Source organism: Dermacentor andersoni, chromosome 6 (genome assembly GCF_023375885.2).
Source record: "Dermacentor andersoni chromosome 6, qqDerAnde1_hic_scaffold, whole genome shotgun sequence".
Lineage (NCBI taxonomy): Eukaryota > Metazoa > Arthropoda > Arachnida > Ixodida > Ixodidae > Dermacentor > Dermacentor andersoni.
Genome location: NC_092819.1, coordinates 38,937,528 through 38,955,607, shown reverse-complemented (window position 1 = coordinate 38,955,607; position 18,080 = coordinate 38,937,528). Strand labels below are relative to the sequence as shown.

At 46.8% G+C, this 18,080-nt stretch overlaps 2 protein-coding genes across 2 annotated transcripts in view; both read left to right on the top strand.

Annotated features, from left to right (window-relative positions):
• Positions 1 to 18,080, top strand: part of LOC126521932 (glutamate receptor ionotropic, kainate 2-like) — a 401,025-nt gene that overhangs the window by 277,267 nt on the left and 105,678 nt on the right. The gene's annotated exons all lie outside the window — the stretch shown is intronic.
• Positions 1,811 to 7,833, top strand: LOC129382323 (uncharacterized). The gene is made up of 2 exons (XM_055066176.2): positions 1,811 to 3,058; positions 7,121 to 7,833. Exons 1-2 carry the CDS (start codon positions 1,920 to 1,922, stop codon positions 7,482 to 7,484), a joined length of 1,503 nt encoding a protein of 500 aa, XP_054922151.2. The 5' UTR covers positions 1,811 to 1,919; the 3' UTR covers positions 7,485 to 7,833.

The following is an 18,080-nucleotide window of genomic DNA, read 5'->3' as shown; positions in this document are numbered from 1 at the left end:
TTTTTATTCTTTCATCTTTCTCCCTACGCCCTTTTCCCAACAGTGAATCTGCACCACCTTGCCCAGTTCCGAATTTCGGCTGAGATTCTAGGCGACCGTCTCGTTCGCGCAGATGCATGCTCCTTCTATATTTTTGTTGCAACCTTTATTTCTTAACGTCCGACAGAACACTACTGCGTCTGTGATGCGTGTTAGCAACGGTTATGGTTTGCAGAGACTTCACACTACTTGTATATGTAACACTTTAATATCCGCGTTGTTATCAGAAGACTGAACTATAAGCTGTCCCGATGAAGTAGCGCACAGCGACGTCTAACAACATTTTTTCGTTCATTGTGCTTGTGGCCCAAGCTAGTTCAATTGTTGTGACAACGGGTACTATATTTTAACAATGCTGTGACCTCGACTTCAGTCTTGCTTATGCCTAATTGAGATAAACAACAAGAAGTGCTAAAAGGTTGAGGTATCTCTGAAATGAATTTGTTAAATTATAATATAGGCGAACGGACGCATTCTCGCGGATCTGTGCACATAAAAAGCCATGCTACGTACATGTGAGCTAAGGCAACTATAGTGCATTGAAGTAAACGCAATGATCTCCTTTACGCAGCTTCGGAAAACTTGCCTGCATCCCATGGTGGGATGGAGAAGCCATTGACGTTCTTGTTTAGGTCAGAACTCAACGCCTTTGACGCGAGCAGTATTCCTTTTAAATAGCTTTGGTTATATTTTGCTTGGCTTTAGGAACCGTAGTAGCTTAACTCATAACGACATTAAGTTCCGTAGATGGAGACACAATTCGATCATTGTACTATATTGAATAGATGATCGCTCTTCGCAGTGATTCGGGAATATCCTCTTCAACGTCGCTAGATAAATGAGCTCTTCTTTTATGCGAAGCATATTACTAGAGCTCAACCCAGCTCCTCAGGCGCGGCTGTGTCGCCTTCAATGACCTTTAGTGACCCCATGCCATACCACGTGACACCGTGACGTCACGACAGAGGAGAAACGGGGCTCCAACTCGCGCCGTCGCTCGCGGCGTCGCCTTCAAGGCTGACCACGTGACACCGTGACGTCACGACAGAGGAAAAACGGGGCTCCAACTCGCGCCGTCGCTCGCGGCGTCGCGGCGGTATATAAGCAGCTGCGCTTGTTTCTAGGTGGCTTTGGCTCAACTCTTGGAAGATGGGCTGGGTGGGAATCGAACCAGGGTCTCCGGAGTGTGAGACGGAGACGCTACCACTGAGCCACGAGTACGATGCTTCAAAGCGGTACAAAAGCGCCTCTAGTGAATGCGGTGTTGCCTTAGAAACGAGCTGTTTCTAAGGCTCAGGCGTGCGTCGCTTGCTCAGGCGCACATTTCGTTGCCACGCCGAACGCTGCGTTGCTCGACGCTCACCGGGGCGCGTAGTCGCTGCGCCGTAGCCCATTGTCTTACACCCCTTGGCTGGTCGACGGGAACGCTATCGCGTTCCACTCTTGAAGGCGAAGCAGAGTAACGCATGAGTTGTTTCTTCGTCTAGCCGAATCAAATATAGCCAAGCAACAGCAGTTCACCAGGCTAAACAGTGGTTCAACAACTAAAATAAAGGCTAGTATGCTTCGCATCCTGGGCTTAACCTTAGCTAAGCCACAGCCATTTTTTCTCTCTCGTCCATTTAGCCCGGAAAGATTGAGGTGGATGCTTATGCACGTGATACTCCATGCAAAAATTACGCGAAAATTTCACTACCTTTACCTGCGATTTCCTTCCTCATTTTCCACGACAGGACAGAATCTCTGCAGACATTATCAAGGGTACCGGAAACATTACTTCAGCAGCCGCGGGAGCGCTTTACGGATATTTCACGTCCTGCTTGAGCGAAGTGTGGCAAAAAGACCTACGCCATGAACAGGTGACTTCCGCCATCGCGGGCATGGCTAATGCTACGAGTGGCAGGATGACGCCCGCCGACCTTCTGCGCTTCGCACTGAATGTGCAATTTCGGTACCAGATCGACTTCTTCTTTGATGTCGTTTTCAGCGTGGCTTCTGTCAAGTTTGAATGGAACTTCATGCGGGAAATCACCTTCGTGTACTACTGCAGCTACGATTGTTTCGACGCGGCTCTTTCAGGTGTGAACGCTCAGTTGAAGACAAATTACACTCGACAGGATATCGTCGACTGGCAGCAACTTCTTCCACACCAGAGCGACGCTGGGGAGCCCGGGAACATCGCGACAAAAGAGCTCCTCGAAGCCTTCGGGGGCCTGGACGTTTCTCTGTTCGAGGCTATCATGAAAGAGATTTATCCGGATTTCAGCGTCAAGCACCTTATACATTCATCTGCCAAGCAGGCTCTTCTCGCAGAAATTGGGATCCTTTGGAATGTCTCCGCTCAGCCGATGTCGCTTTGCTACATGCTGACGTGCGTCGTAGTCAAAGCGACGAAAGAGGTCCAGGGGCGGTCGGTGCTAGATTCCCCGACGTCACAGATCTGGCAAGTATGTACTAGCCAGTCGAGCCGATTCACTGAACTGTGGCGCAGGGCCTACGTGGACGCCCTCACAAGCCCTGCCAAGGACGCCCGAATGCGCTCAATCTTCGCGGAAACAAGGAAGGCACTCCTGCAATACGAGCCGCTACTGCAGCTTATGAAGGCCGGTAACGACACGGGCAAATTCGAGGATTTCGTCCGGAATGCGTCGCTGCTGCTTCCCAACGACCTCTTGCTTAGTGACGTGCGCGTTCCCACACTGCCACAGCGCGGTTTTGTGGACAACTTTTTCCGAGCTCTCAGCTTCGACTTCGACGTGGAGCGCGAAGCGTGGCGTCGAGGCGCGCGGCTCCATGATGAATACGATGACTACGAACTCTTGGACCGCATGGTGCTGGTGAGCGAGGGCTTGTACGTGTCGCCGATCGCGTACACTTTCCTGAGCACCGTTAACGCCAGCCGCGCCTTGCTCGCCGACGCACCGGTGGTCGCGGCTCGAATGGCAGCGTTGCTGTGGAAGAGAGTTGTTGAGCACAAGGGATGGTCGTCGCGGACACTGGCTGCAATCGAGTCTCACAGGTGAGAGAGAGAGTAAACGGTTATTGTAATAGAGGTCGTTTGGTTATGGTGGGTGGAGCCCCTCCCCCAGGGCCCCACTGGTTTCAGCGGCTCGCCGGGCCTGGTCAAGGGTCGCCAGTTGGCTTCCCAATTCCACTTCCGCGAGTCGCGCCTCCCACGACCGGTTATGTAGAGTGTTGTCTAGCAGCGGCGAGGTGGCAGCCGCCGGACGTAACGCGCACTGGAACGTTATGTTTTGCAATGTCGGTGTTCCTTCGCACCACGGGCATGTGTTGCTGTATTTGTCTGGGTACATTTTGTGTAGCCTGTATAAACGTGGGAAAGTGTTTGTTTGCAGGCGGCGCCAGTCCCGTGCTTGCCTCCTGTCTAGGTCTGGGTGAAGAAGGGCTTTGGTTCGCCTACTTAGCCGTTCTTTTCACTTTCGTAGGCCTAAAAAATGACGTTTGCTACCCATACAATTTTTCATTAGAACGCCTGGAGGAAAATTTGGCGCCATCGTCTATGGGAATTTCCTAAGGGGCGCTGTGCCGTCATGGGAATGATGGTATATGTGTCTGCGAGGCTTGTGTTGGCTGGTGTTGTAAGAGGCTTCGTCTAAAACGTAGATATGGCTACAAAAATAATGCCTTCTTAAAGTAAGATCTTCATAAAATGTTTACATTCACGCATATTACATCTTCCAGTGAAGGTTACTCACCTACCTTGCATAACCAAGCGAAGAAAAGCAAGAACAGACGACAAACTGTTCCAAAGCGAGCACCAATCTTGTCGTCTGTCCTCCAACTTTAGCGGCCCGCTGATACTTTTTACGTTTCATACATATGTACATGCAAGAATAAGTTCTCGTAGTTAAACAAAGCTTCTTTTTGTGTAATAATAAAACTAAACAGCTTTTTAGGTGCTGTTTTAGTAGTAAGTTAATCACTGTGATAGACGGAACGGTGCTTGCATGACTCTCCGAGAACGATGCCGAGAAAGCTTCTTTTTCGTGTATTTGATTTTAACGTTCTGCGTTGTAGCGCCTGGAACTCGCAATATAGGTCCACGTGATAGCGCTAAGGTCACTGCGGCGACGACCGATATCAAGCAGCATATACAAAAGATAACTTTATGAATACAGACGCTGATCTTGGTAGCTTTATATTGTGTAGGTCAATCGCATTAGCCTTGATAAGTGTTACTATGCCATCTGTTATCTCGCAGGAGCAATATCAACAGTAAAGCAATTTGTTTAGACGGTGCTGTTTGATAATAGGGTTGCATGCTAAGCACAGGTAGAGGTACTCATTACCTACACTAGGTAAAATACATGACTGCATTGCATTTTTTTTTACACTTGATCTTGCGTGAAAAATGAAGTCAACATCTGTCAATATATATCAGCTTTTAGATCTCACCTACGAAATTTTCTATATATAGAAGATAATAGCTATCGCATCTGTTACAATCATGTCATTCCAGCCACCGTAAGGGGCTTTGTAAAAACCGTTAATGCACTTGTTTATGACCTTATTCTGTGAGCTGCTACATGGGCAAATAAATGGGCAATCTAAAGCAAGGATTCGGAATGCACTGCAGAGCCGGTGTGACAATGTAACATGCTTATCTCTTAATGCTGAAGGGTGGAGTGTCTGCGTATTTGAGTGTCGGATTAGATTGCTAACTGGTTCGCCTCGAATCATGCTTACTTTTCTTGAGAAAGAGTCGTCGTCATAACAAGATTCATAGGAGATGCAAGAAAAAAAAGGGGGCACGCCGTTTACCCGTTCATTGTGCGCCACTCTTGGTGATAGTAGTCACACGTGAGCCAGTTCATGGCGCATCTGTTCGCGTCAGCAGTGGTGCCAGTTGACCCACGTGAAAAGAATTAAAACCGCCAAAGGAAGTTTCGAGCGACGGGAAGGCGCCACACCGCGAAGGTCCTCCAAGCGGAACAGAACAGGACACGTTGACTCCAAAAAACGCCGAAGGAATGAGCATGTCTGACTTCTTGGCAAATGTGCGATAGAAATAATGAATGAATGTGTGTTGTTTAGTGGTGCAAGGGCCAGGTATGGCCAAACAGCGCCAAGACAGTGCGATAAAAATGCTACATAGCTTTACAAAAAAATTTTGCCAACAATATTGAAAGGCTGCTAAAGAGAAAAATAATGTCAGCTCTGTTAGTAACTTGCCGCTTCAAAGTATAAAAAAATAAAACTAAAGTAACGCCTATTTGTACCGCGAGAAGTTTTGCAAGCCATAAAAAAATATGACTCAGAAGGAAAGAACGAGTGGCCACGCCTCCTTGAAGTTCCAGTTCTGGCTCTAGGTGACGTCATGAATTTTGAGGGCATCTGCTCAGGTTAGGTTAGCTTGTCATCGGTAAAAAAAACAAGATGTCTGCGTTGCATTTTAAACATTAAAGAAAAACTGAACTTTGCATGTGTCAAGAGCTTTTTTGCAGAACCGCAACGCCCCAAGTACTAGGAGATACGTTGAAATCCACGACGTAGCACTTAAAGGGACACTAAAGGTTACCAGAAAGTCAAGTTAAAGTGATAAAGCAATGGTCTAGAACGTCTAAGGCGTCAGTATAATCGCAAACAGAGCTTTAGTAACCGAGAAATTGAGGTAAATGCATGACACAATTTGAGACCCCCCAGCGGCATTCCGGTACTAGCCCGATGACGAAAGCACTCCTCATCATAATTTATGTCACCAGTACTCAACTACTCGTATTAAAAAGATAATTTCATTAGATTATAAGACGGAAGAAAATGCTACTTGTCTCCTTCTGTTCGATACTGAGAAAAAATAACATTTTGACGTTACCCTTGAATAGTATGGGTGATCGAAAGGTTTCGTTTCCGCTCGACTCTGCGCGCTCTACCTTGCGCCGCGCGCGGCTTGGAGTTTCAGTTGTTTCTTTATCGCGTCGTGCTGCGGTGGTCCTGCTGGCTCGCGAAACTTGCATTTGGAACAAGCAGCGAGAATGCCACGTCCATGTGATGTCCTGCGATGCGCGAACGGTCCGCGGAACTTGGCCAAGGGCAGTTGCAGCGGCGAATTCAATGTTACTTATCACTGTGTGCCAACGATTGAACCTCTCCCTTCGAAGTGGTTAAGTGCCGTACCTCTCCCACATCGCGCTGACAAAGAGCCGAGAAATCACGAAGTGTGCTCGCTACACTTTACTCCAGCGGATTACGAGTTCAACGCCGACTTACTGAAGTCGCGTGAAGTGCCTTTCAAAGCAGGCCGTCATCGTAGTAGTACGCAACGACGCCGGCAGCGCGAGCCCTCAACAGCAGGTCACGTTCATCAGTGCTTAAATCGCTGAACTCGAGCCCAGCGTCGCGAGCTAATGTGTCGTTGTCAGGGCCATCCATTGCAACGAGCGTCGAAGTTGGCGTCATAAAATAAAGAACCAGCTTATCGTCGTGCGCTTTCCCTTCCGCTAGCCACCACAGTTCCACTTTCGCGCTACTGTCGGCTCTGTCTTGGCTCTGTTTCTGGCCGCGCGTTTGCGTTTTGTGCAGAAAAGCCGTAGCGCCGTCTGCGGGAGTCGTTTTACCGACGGCGCAACGTCACTATGAGACCATGACGTCAATACTCCGCGATCGGAGGGCGGGTGAATTGAACTGCGATAGAGGTACGCGGACGCTTCAGAACACATTTTCTCTTAAAATATGTCTCTTCTTCGCACGAAACAAGCGTTTCGAGGCTTCTGGGATTGTATTTCAACAGTCCACGTTGACTTAATATTAACCTTTAGTGTCCCTTTAACGATGCGCGGTTATTGATGCGAAATTCAAATGAAATCTGGCCTTCGTTTTCTTTCTTTTCTTTTTCTTGCATTTATCACGAAATTATTAAACACAGAGTATTGAAATAACACCTGTCACTGTAAACAGATTTATTGCTTCGATTTAGCGTCGCTCTAAAATTACGGGAACAGGGAGCACATTCACAACCAGTCGATCAAAAAGAGGCCCAGAGTGAACTTTAAACGGCTGGTTGAGGGAAACACCTGCGGATACCAGTGAACCTAAAATTGTATGTTTTTTTTTTTTTTCGTAGGCAATGCATGCTGAAGTCTTTTCGTGCGCAGACCGACGTAGCCAATGTACTGCTGGAGAACTCCATCGCCCTGCAAATAGCTGCAGGCCTAGCATCCGGGGCCACGGACATTTCTACCGAAGGTTCACTCTTCGGTGCCGCACCTGACTGGTTTGAAATGAAGCCGGTCTGGAGCCTGCACATGAACTCCAAGGCGCGGTTTTTCTACACTCGCTACGCATATTTCTGGTGCATCAAAGACGAACACGCTTCGATCTACATCAACGAACCGCTGAGACGCAGCGCGGACTTTGCAGCCGCTTTCAAATGTCCGGCTTTTCAGGAAACCGCCGTTAGCAGTGCGTGCTGGAACTACATGCGGTAGTCACCAGATGTTCTTTTGTTTTTAACCGCCAATTTGCCGGTGCAGTGATATTCTTTTTTTTATTTTTCTACAGTTAACGCGATTACTTGTTGGCAATGATCTGAGTCATGAATCCGAGACGAGGAACTGTATTTACGGACAAATTGATTTATCGCCTTTTTCTCACTGTTCGGTTCTCTCAGGAGGACGTGATTTATTTATTTTTTCGTTTTTGACAACTTAGTCTGTGTGTCTAATTGACGCAACTTAAATGTTGGCGTCAATATATTTGTGCGGTCGCATGTTAGCTCTGTCTTCCATGCGTTCCGCGCCCACGTGGAAATAAATAACGGCGACTGCGTTCTGCTTAGACATGTGGTTTGTGAGCAAGCGTCTTGCGAACAGGCCACGTGAGAATGTGACCAATGCGTCACTGGTTGTGGTTCTGCAGACAAAGGAGAGGGGTGACAGAAAGGCGGAGATTTCAAGTGATGAGAAAAGCCATCTCAGCCTGAAGCGAACTTTTTAACTAGAGAGTTCTCCTAGTAAGCGCGAAGGACAAGTACTCTTGTCTAACCGTTGGCTCAATGCTGAGGCTTTCCTATAGTACCGTCCCTCTTGATCGTTACTGGTGATCGTGGTGACTAATAAATACGCCTAGTGCCAGCACTCCGGCATCCTTGAGTTCATAATTCTATGAACTCACACGTCATCTCAGTTCGTCATTGCCACGTTTCTGTTACGTGAAAACTCTTGTAATGTTAAGCGTCTTGGAACCTATACATTATCACTTGTATCACGCAGCGTATCACATTTATCTCGCATATTGTTGGTACGCTACGACAATTCAAGCGTAAAGTTTATTGAGTGATTTCTTTTAGAAATTTCTTTGGAGAACTGTGAACTGAGCCAATCGGCACTAGTTCGTAATTAAGAACAGCCAAACCGGATTCGCGACAGTGAATGCAGATATTTGTGAAAGCGGCTCCAAATGGTTTTGGCGGGCAACTCGAAACACAATGCTAAAGGAATTCCATAAGCGCGTGGATGGGACCGAGACGCGCAGATAGTGTTTGAAAATGGGAAGATGCAACAAGACTGACTCCGCATGCACAGACGTCGGCACTTCGGTGAGTCCAATACATAAACAGGTAAAATTTATAAGCGAAGTATTCTCAGCTTTACTTTTTGACTGTGCTGAATTTGCGTGGACGTGAGCAGTTCGCTGAATTCTACAGAAAAGCGGGACTTAAATTAAACACAATAGATTCGCAGCCTTGCCTTTTCATATAAGCCGTCTCTCTCTCTATCCTCCTCGTTTGAAGCATTGTAAAACCCGACATCAAAGAGGGGGGGGGGGGGGGGTGCAACGCAGGAGTGAGGCAGGGATCGTACGGGAAAACGAAAAAAGCAAGCGAGGCCGCCCATTTGTGATTTGGCGAGCACAATATAAAATAACAAGAAAAGAAGAGAGGGCAGAAGAAACGTACGAACGAAGATGTGCGCACGCCGACTTTGCAGAGTGGGTTGTCGTACATAAACGAATGGTATATTGAAACTGGAGTGCGTAATTCGAGTTTCCGTAGTCCCTTTTGCCCTGACGCGCCTCGTTCATATTTCAGAAGCCGTCGTCGTCTCCGGGCACAAAAAGGTCGGCACGAAACTGTAAACAACGCATGTTATGTAGACGACGACGACGACGACAAATGCAGTCCGATAGCTGAGAAGCCTTCTCTGCCCGTCCTGGCGTCCTTATTTTGTTTACTTGTTTGTTTTTGTGGCCCTTGGTGCAAGAAGACAGAGAGTCGCTATGCATACTGCTGTCGTTTTCCCTTGTTTCAGAGTATGGAGTTTCTTACGTCTAAGTCTACCAACTTCTTTCCTTTCGTATTTGCATCGCAGCATTGCGCAAGTTCACAGCGAAAGCTGCCCAACTGAGTTATTTCTTTGTGTATTCTTGAATATGTTCTTTTTCCCTTTCTGACAGTAAGAACGTTCACGTGTTCTGATGTTGCTCCCCTCTTCCCAAGTAAAAGCAAGAATATCCAGTATTCGTCCCATTGCTACTTCCCTGTCGCTTCTTCATATTTTTATGTTCTTTTTTAAGTTCCTTTGCACTAGTCTTATCGCCGCTTCTTTCCTGTCGCCTTCTTTCTAGAGTCATGCTTTATTTTTTTCTTCTATTCCTTATGTAAATATCTTCATACTCGAACTTTTGTGCTCTAGACTCCTTATTGGTGGCATCGTTTCTGCACTCACTTCGTAGTGCTTTGGAGTCCCAGCTTAAGAAACAAGTTACAAATGCTCCCGGGATCGTCCTCGTCGTAGAAGTGACTCGCAGCCACCCGCATTGCTTGCGCCGAACGCTAACGTTCGGCGCGACGTTAACAATTGCCGATGCTCGTTTGAAAAGTGTCGCAGTCATTTGCGAACGCGTCGTGAGAAGCTCGTGAAACCTAGTCCATGCACGTCGTTCCTTGCTTTCGAGGCAATGATAGGTGTAGCGATGTCGTCGCAAGGAAACCGGCATACAATGTGCCACCAGCGGCGCTTACGCTTTCTTCGTGCCCAGAAATATAGCCTCGATAATGAATGAATGAATGAATTAAACAAAACAGAAACAAAGTAAAAGAATGAAAGGACATGTTACTAGGAAGAAAGAAATCATGTGCACTTAACATTTGTCGCCGTATGACGAAGACATGTCGCACGCAATGGACATAGGCAAAGGTGATCGGCCACTTTTTGAAGACAGCGATAGTGCTTTGAAAATTTCATAAGTGCTTGTGAGTTAAATTAAATTATCGGGTTTTACGGGCCAAACCCACTTTGGTGATTATGATGCACGCCGTAGCGGGGCGGGGGACTCCGGAAATTTCGACCACCTGGGGTTCTTTAAACGTGCACCTAAATCTAAGTACATGGGTGTTTTCGCATTTCGCCCCCATCGAAATGCGGCCGCCGAGGCCGGGATTCGATTCCGCCACCTCGTGCTCAGCAGCCCAACACCATAGCCACTGAGCAACCACGGCGGATGGGCTTGTCAGTATCTCAGGGAATTGGCTACCACCTCTGCAGTGAACGCGCCCAGCACTTGTATGCGTACCGGCTCCTTCAGAATGCAGTTCAACGTTCGTCGGCCAGGCGCAGTGAAAAGGAGAAATGTAGTAAAGAAAAAATGAAGCGCACTGAATTTTCAATCAAAATGTCCACATCGTAGAATTTCAGCGACAACTTCTAAAATTAATATTTGAAGCCTGTCTCATCGTTTCTATCACCCTTGTCTGCAATGGACACGCACGCTGCGATTCCAGCGACTGACACACATCAGCCTTTTATTCGAAAATCTAGCTTCGTTTCGTCATTCACTTTCTTTTTCTAAACTGTGCTTGCACGCGTCACAACAACGCATACGTGCCAACGAGAAGTAACTATATACCATCTTTGCGCTCGTAACAGCTGTTATTGACCGCGTCAGTAAAAAACCCGAACTTTGGGACGTGGAGACGCGGCAGGCCGATTTATTTTATTTTTATTTTGTTTATTTTTGCGACTGCGAAGAATGCGAGTCGGATGTCTCGTCCGCATAAGGCGACCGAATTCAAAAGCGCGGCATCTTCTCTGACGGCTCTCTACTCGAACGCGTCGGTTCGGCCGAGTCGCGCAGGCAGGCCCGCCGTAGCCGTGTACCGCGGAAGGACGTCACGAAGCGAGACGGCAACGTGCGACGCGCGTCTCGGCCGCCTTCGGCAAGACAGGTGCTTTGTCAAGCGAAATGCCCCGGGCTGCGCGTCAAAAGCGCCCCGCGACGCAAATGCGGCAACGCTATAGCGACGCCGCGTCGTACACATTGAGAAATGGACGTGCCGCGCTCTGGAACATGGCAAAAGAATAAGAGAAGAGTAATAATCATGCTCAGTTTTGGGTCCCAAGGGGGCGGAAGCGTGCGCCGCGTTATGCATTATTCAGCGCGCATTTCTCGCAACTTTGAGGAAACCCGGAAATATCGTCCCGCGTTGAGAAGAGCGCTTGCGACGCACCAGGAAAAAAAAAGATAAAGGAAACGCGATGAGAGAGAAAAGGAAAACACAGAGAACGAAGGAAGAGTCAATTATTTGCACTGTAACATAAAAAAGAAGATTAAGGAAAAGCCGCACCCTGGCTATAAGGCTATGTGCGAAAAACCTGAGTGGCGAAAGAGAATGGTGGGAGGAAAATAGCGCAAGGAAAATATCAAGACAGGTCAGCTAGAGTCATCCTTTGAACTTGCGTCCTTCGGGGCAGACGCATACACGCGCCCGTCTACGGCAAGAAGTGATGCGACTTCGAGTGAAAAGAAAATCGCCCATCTATCTCCTCTTTCGCTGTGTATAGTTATTCGGGCTCCCTTCAACACTTCATGCCTCATGTCACCGCGTTTCCGTATCTGTCTGGTTATCTCCACCATTTTTCATTTTGCAACGGGAACCATTTATTTGTGTATCTTATCGCCCGGCCCGTAGATACGCCTGTCACTGTCTGCGAAGAAACAGAAGGTCAATGGCATAGAATAATACAGACGGCAACTGCACGCGACGGACGAAGAGACGCCTTACGCGTCGCATAGAGTTTTCGCGCGTCACATAGTTGTCGTGTCACAGTCGAAACATCATGCACGGCCTCGTTGGCCGTTAGAATATGCAGCCACGGCCGCATATACTCGAGAAGAACCATAGAGCATGTTTCGTACAACAGCACGTACCACGAAGCGCAGTGAAATATATTGCAGCCCTAAGGATATCTGTTTGTTCTGTAGCTAACAGTCTTACCGTTATAGGCTGAGATCGAACCGCTGATGGGACCAAATCAAGTTCTTTTTTTTTTCTTTTTGACCACCTTTTATGGCAAGTAAATGCAGTGGCACGACAGAAGTAGGGGCAATAAATTTCAGTGCATCTCTCTCTCGAACTTCCTTGCCAAATATTTCGGTGCGTAAAAGGAGGTCTGATTATTTTAGTTTTCAAAGATGGCTTCTTTTTCTCGCAGGTATAATTTGAGCTCGATGTTGCGTATTGTAGCGACGTGACGCAGCCGCTAACGTTCGGGGGCATCAGCTCACCAAGGGAGCTCACCAAGTGATGAAGAGAGATGAGCTCTGGCAGAGGCAAATGCAGATCGGCAGGCAGGTACGACGACAACGAGAGGTATTATTTGGAGAACTAGGTTTATTAACTTGGTAATAATTTAAAGTTACACTGTACCCATATTGCGTACAAAACGATGTCATACCGGTTGTCGGCGGCTTTTTTTGGTCGGCCTGGTCTTCTGTGGTGAAGTGGTGCCGTGGGCTGCTATCTCCTTGCTGACTTATCGCTTTTTCTGGTGCCCCATGGCGTTAGACAATTTCCTCGACGAAGGCTTTAGCTGCTTCTACAGCGGAGGACACTGGAGGCGCGACAGCCTCGACCCATTTCGTGCGCGTCGGTAATCACGAGGCTGTAGAAGTTTCTTGCTTTGCTTTTAGTGAAAGGGCCAATAAATTTCATGTTCACTTATTCGAAAGATCGACCTGCATGCGGGATCGGCTGGAGAAAACCGGCCGGCTTTCCGGGTGGTAGCTTTCAAGTCCGACAGTCAGCACAGGAGATAACACACTTGCTAACGTGGCTTCCGCTACACCTTCAAGGCGAAGATGCCTTTATTGCATAGGCGGACCACAATTCTTGATGTTAGTTCCAGGTCAATTAAACAATGTTTGGCGTAGCTAGGGTGTTCCTTCATTTATCTGCTTTCTTACTCGCACTTAGGCCGTGCGCGTAAATCCCCGGTACTTCATCTTGGTCTCCTTACAGCCCACCTGCTTGTGCACTCATGACGTCACTGCGTTCACATATGCAGTTCTCACTTTAACAATGTTAGCTATTGCCTTCAGCCACACATTTGCGCCTCAGACAAACTTTGATGAGTTCTACCCCAGCGTTATTTAGTTACACAGTGGCGATGAGGATACCGTGCAGGGGTGTCACTATATATTGTCTAGTATATCGAATACTGTTGTTCTGTACTTGTGATTCTAGATTTTGACTTCTTCCTCGCTCTGGTGTTTTAAGGCGAAAGTGTTAGGTGGCTCATACCCCCGATGGTCTTGAAAAATACGCGTCGCCCTATCCAATGGTGCAAAAGCTATCATCATCAGCAATGGTTCATACCCCCGTAAGCAAGCAAAAAATACAATGGCTCATCCGTCTAGTAGTGCAGAGGTCACAAGCACCCAGCAAAGTGAAGCGTACAATTCATACATTCATTGGTATCACGCATACAAGGTACAGAAACGCGGCGTCTAGTGGAGTGATACAAAAAAAAAAAAAGAAAACACGTCACCTTCAAGATGACTCACTAGCTCGTAAGCAAGCAAAAAAAAATTCATTGGTTCATATTCCCGTAAGGCTTAGGTTACGAGCGCTCAGCAAAGTGAAGCCAACAGTGCATACATTCATTGAAATCACCCACTCAACGCACAGAACAGCATACGTTTCAATACCCTGCTGAGAGGATGCAACGTAAAGTCGAAGAGAAACGTCGTTAAAACGCGAGTCTGACCCCACTATACGAGCGCGCGAAGCCGCAGCTAAGCGTAGAGAACGAGCCGAAGCCGAACTGCGAAAGCAGCAACGCGACGATGCGAGACGGCGCATTACCGAGTGTGCAGCAGGCTTTAGCCTTCACGTGTTAGAGGAGTGTCACCTGCTGCATAACTTTCATATTCTGCAGCAGCAATTATAGAGAACAACTTTATCCATCAGTTCAGCTTCCCTTATCCAGTATGTGCGGTCCTTGAATAACAATGAAAACAACGTATAGATGTAGTTAAAAGCGTTCTTGGTTGGTGAAGTGCAGCTCGATTTCTGCGACGGCAGTTAACATATACAAGTGGTGTGCACCAGCAAAGTTACTAGGCGTACCAAGGCAACTTATGACCAAGACAATTGACCAGCTGCTGTAATTGTTAAAATTAAAGCTCGGTCGAAGACGAGCTAAAGTTTGTATTGTAGCGGGGCATCTGGCAACGTTTTCGTAATTCCATAAACTCTGTAAACTCTTGTGCACTGGCATTGAAAACTGCTCTGCGCTGGCAAATAGAGCTTTAGATAAGCCCGAATATGCTTCATTGTTGTCGATCAAGATATTCTTGTAGTGGTTGTAGTGGTTTTGCAGTGACTGCAGTATCAACTTCAAGTATCACGATTCTTTCACCAATATTGCTTTTTGCATTTGTCCCGTCTCAGTCACGCCCTCCAGCAACCTCTACTGTCTGTTTTATAGTTCTTGAAAAAAGATAAAAAAAGGATGAGAAAATTAGGATAATTTCGTTGAAATTTGCTGCGATGGAACCAAGCCAATTTAATCGAGTGAGAAAAGTTACCGCTGAGCGTGCTTCACGGCTGAGGTGCATACGTGCCTGAAAAAAAAAGAAGAAAAAAAAAAAAATATATATATATATATATATATATATCAGAGAAACGATGCAACAGAAGACACCCGTCGCTTCGTAGTTTCGGGGAATCGCTCGCCACCAACGCTGCTTTGCACGTCCATATCTATAAACCGACGGGCGTTTGTGGGAAGCCATTAGCGCGGACACTCGCCCTAGCTCAACCGTTGCCTTCCGTATTACCAGCTCGCTTGATGCCGGTCGAATTAGCGAAGCAAAATAATATCAGTAACAAAGATAGCGCTCGCGCAACACGTCTCCGATGAGCGGGCGAGAAGTGTATTAAAGAATGGTGAATAATTTATGCGCCCCGGATGATTTCCGGCCTCAGCCCGTCGCCTCCGACGGCGACGGCTACTTTCGAACAAAGTTGTTATCTTTTTGGCGAGCTCGCAACTTCAGCGTCAGGTTAAAAAAAAAATAGAAAAAATAAACGCAAGTTTTCAAGAGTTGCGAACTCTAGTCATACTTCGTGTGGCCTTGTGAAGACGGGGAAACTTCTAACAATTTTACTGTTTCCTTTCCGTGCGTGGGAACTTTGCATGTGTAAGTCTAGTCGCGCAATGAAAAAAAAAAAAAAAGGTGCTACAGGTTGGGAAGTGGAACGCCCTTTTCAGCGGTGTCAACAACAAGATGGTTTGAAATAATAAAACGAGTAAGCGCTCGGGTCATGAATAATCAACGCCACGCATTTGCATACGCGTTGAATTACTGCGATCTACATCTACCTTCGTGTGCTGAAGTGTTTTAATATGCACAGTTTTTTTGTTGTTATCATTGTTGGAGAGCGCTTATCGTTGACCATTGTTGATTGGAGAAATACTCCGAACAGCGCATGCGCACACGTATACACACGCACGTATATGCACGCACGCCTTGAATGAAGCGCAAACTAATTTATTGGTAGGCCTTTCGCATAGCGTGTCTGCGCAGCTTTCCAAGTGTGCCTTCATACGGCAGTGCATGCAATCGAACTTCGAGTGAGGGGCTAAAAACTAGGTAAGCCTGTACAGAAACCTTTCATTTGGCTTTGATGGATGTGTGTTTTAAGTATTGCTTTAGATTGATTCAGCTTTGATCTATGCGCGTTTAATGATCGTTCGACAATGCGTGCTCGTGGCGCCATAACATTCCTCTGCGTAAGTCGCTCGACTCGTGCCTATAGAGCGCTTCCTACATGCAGCAAGAGCACATCGTTTCCGCATTGTTGCGCTCGAGCATTCGCAGCACTCGTGCTGCTGCAGTACCTCGTATTTCTTAGCAGGTGCTCACGTTAGCGTGCGTAAGCACCAGATCAGAAACATTTTCTTCTCTCTCTCTTTTCTTTCTTCTCTGCCAACTTGTCCCTTTCTCTGTGTAGGGTAGCAAATCAGGTTCAACCTGGATAGCCTCTCTACCCTTATTTTTCTTTTTCTCCGTCTCTCACGGGGGCGCGCAGCAGTCCAGAGGGCATTGAGGGGACGTCCAGGGAGATCGTGTCGAAACATCAGCGCAGGCGCGTTTTCGTTCTCCTTGTCACAATGCCGTGGAATTGCAATACAAGCCACAACGCTCGACATAGGGACAAGCGTATCGGCGTGACCGCATTCTTGCCTAATGAACGAGTGACCAATGGCAATTAAAAATCCGCTTTAGAAAGAGAAAAATCGTGTGGGATTTAGCATATTCAAGTACGCGTTCTTTAGCGATGCTAGGTCCAACCTAAACGCGCTCAACGCGCTCGCTCCAGTGTCTTGGAACGAGATCGCCATGTGACGACGTAGACGTCGACATTGTTGCTATGTCGTTTTGCTGTCAAGCACGCGGTCGATGGCTTGGACGCGCTTTCTGCGCTCCGGTACGTGGTCGCGAAATGCAAGAACTCTCACATTTGAATTTGAACATGAATTTCTATTCGGCAAAGTAAGGCCATACAAGAGCCACGTTGAGAAACGCCTGGATCCTTCAGCATCATGCTAGTATGGATCCACGCAGAAATAGTACCAATACATACATAAACGTACCGCCTGGAGGCACCTTTGCAAATCAGACTTTCAGATAGCCGCATATCAGATTAGTATTACAACACGAGAACTTCAACTAATACAGTTTTTTTTTCTAATAGCATTCAAGCCCCCCCCCCCCCCCCCCCCACAAAAAAAAGAAACTTTATAGAGAAAAATAACGATTGAACGTTACAACTGGTAAGTGGGCTACCATTCCTGCATCAGGCATATTCAGGCGTATCTGAAACATCAGGCATATTCTATTGATTAGGGTTGTGTTTTGTGAAAGAGTTTATAGTCTGCCGTGTTATTTTAAAGTTGGTTGAATTTTTAACAATGAGTTGTGAATAGTACTGTTTCTTACGGGTACGGGCGACTTGCATTACCTTCTTTCGGGCTACCAGCAATTTTTATGCATAGTATGAGTTACCTTTGTTTACCTTTTATGTGCCAATAGTCATCTTTATTTTTTCAGTTGTAAAATAGTGTTGGTCATCCACGAACAAATAGACTCAGGGTGACACCTTTTCTTGAGCGTGAGTGTAGGCTGCACAATGGCTTCCGTTATATTACAACTTAAAATGCCATATTGTTGGTGCGCATGCGTAAGGTCTAACGGAACATATTTATTTCCTAGCAAGTGCTGTTTTAAAGCCTGAACATGTGTGTTGTAATAATTGCCGTTCCTTAGGTAGTGTTATCAGTGCGGCAAAATGTAATGGCAGTACGATAATGATCCGCAATTACACTGTCGTAGATGTTGCACTCGTTGGTCCCTGTGTTGAAATCGCGCAGTATATGGTCAATTGATGTTGAAGAAGTAGTGGCCCTGGTTGGATTTGTAATATCGCTATGAAATTCATTAGACCTAACAAATGTAAAGTATCAACTTCTGTCATGTTTTAGGAAGTCACTGTTGAAGTCACCACACATGATTGTTTTTGGGTTGAAGCTTTTCAAATAAATGAGCAGTGCGTCGAAACGATGCATAACATTTTGCTTGCTTTGGTCTGGGGCACGATAGATGGCTACGATCGTTGTTTTTACTGCAAGAAAGTCAAAGTCATGTATAGGTGAGAGTAAGAGAATTGAAGAACGAAATGACATTTGATATTGCTTTCGTGGATGGACCAATAGCACGGCATCGAGCTTGAGAGTTCT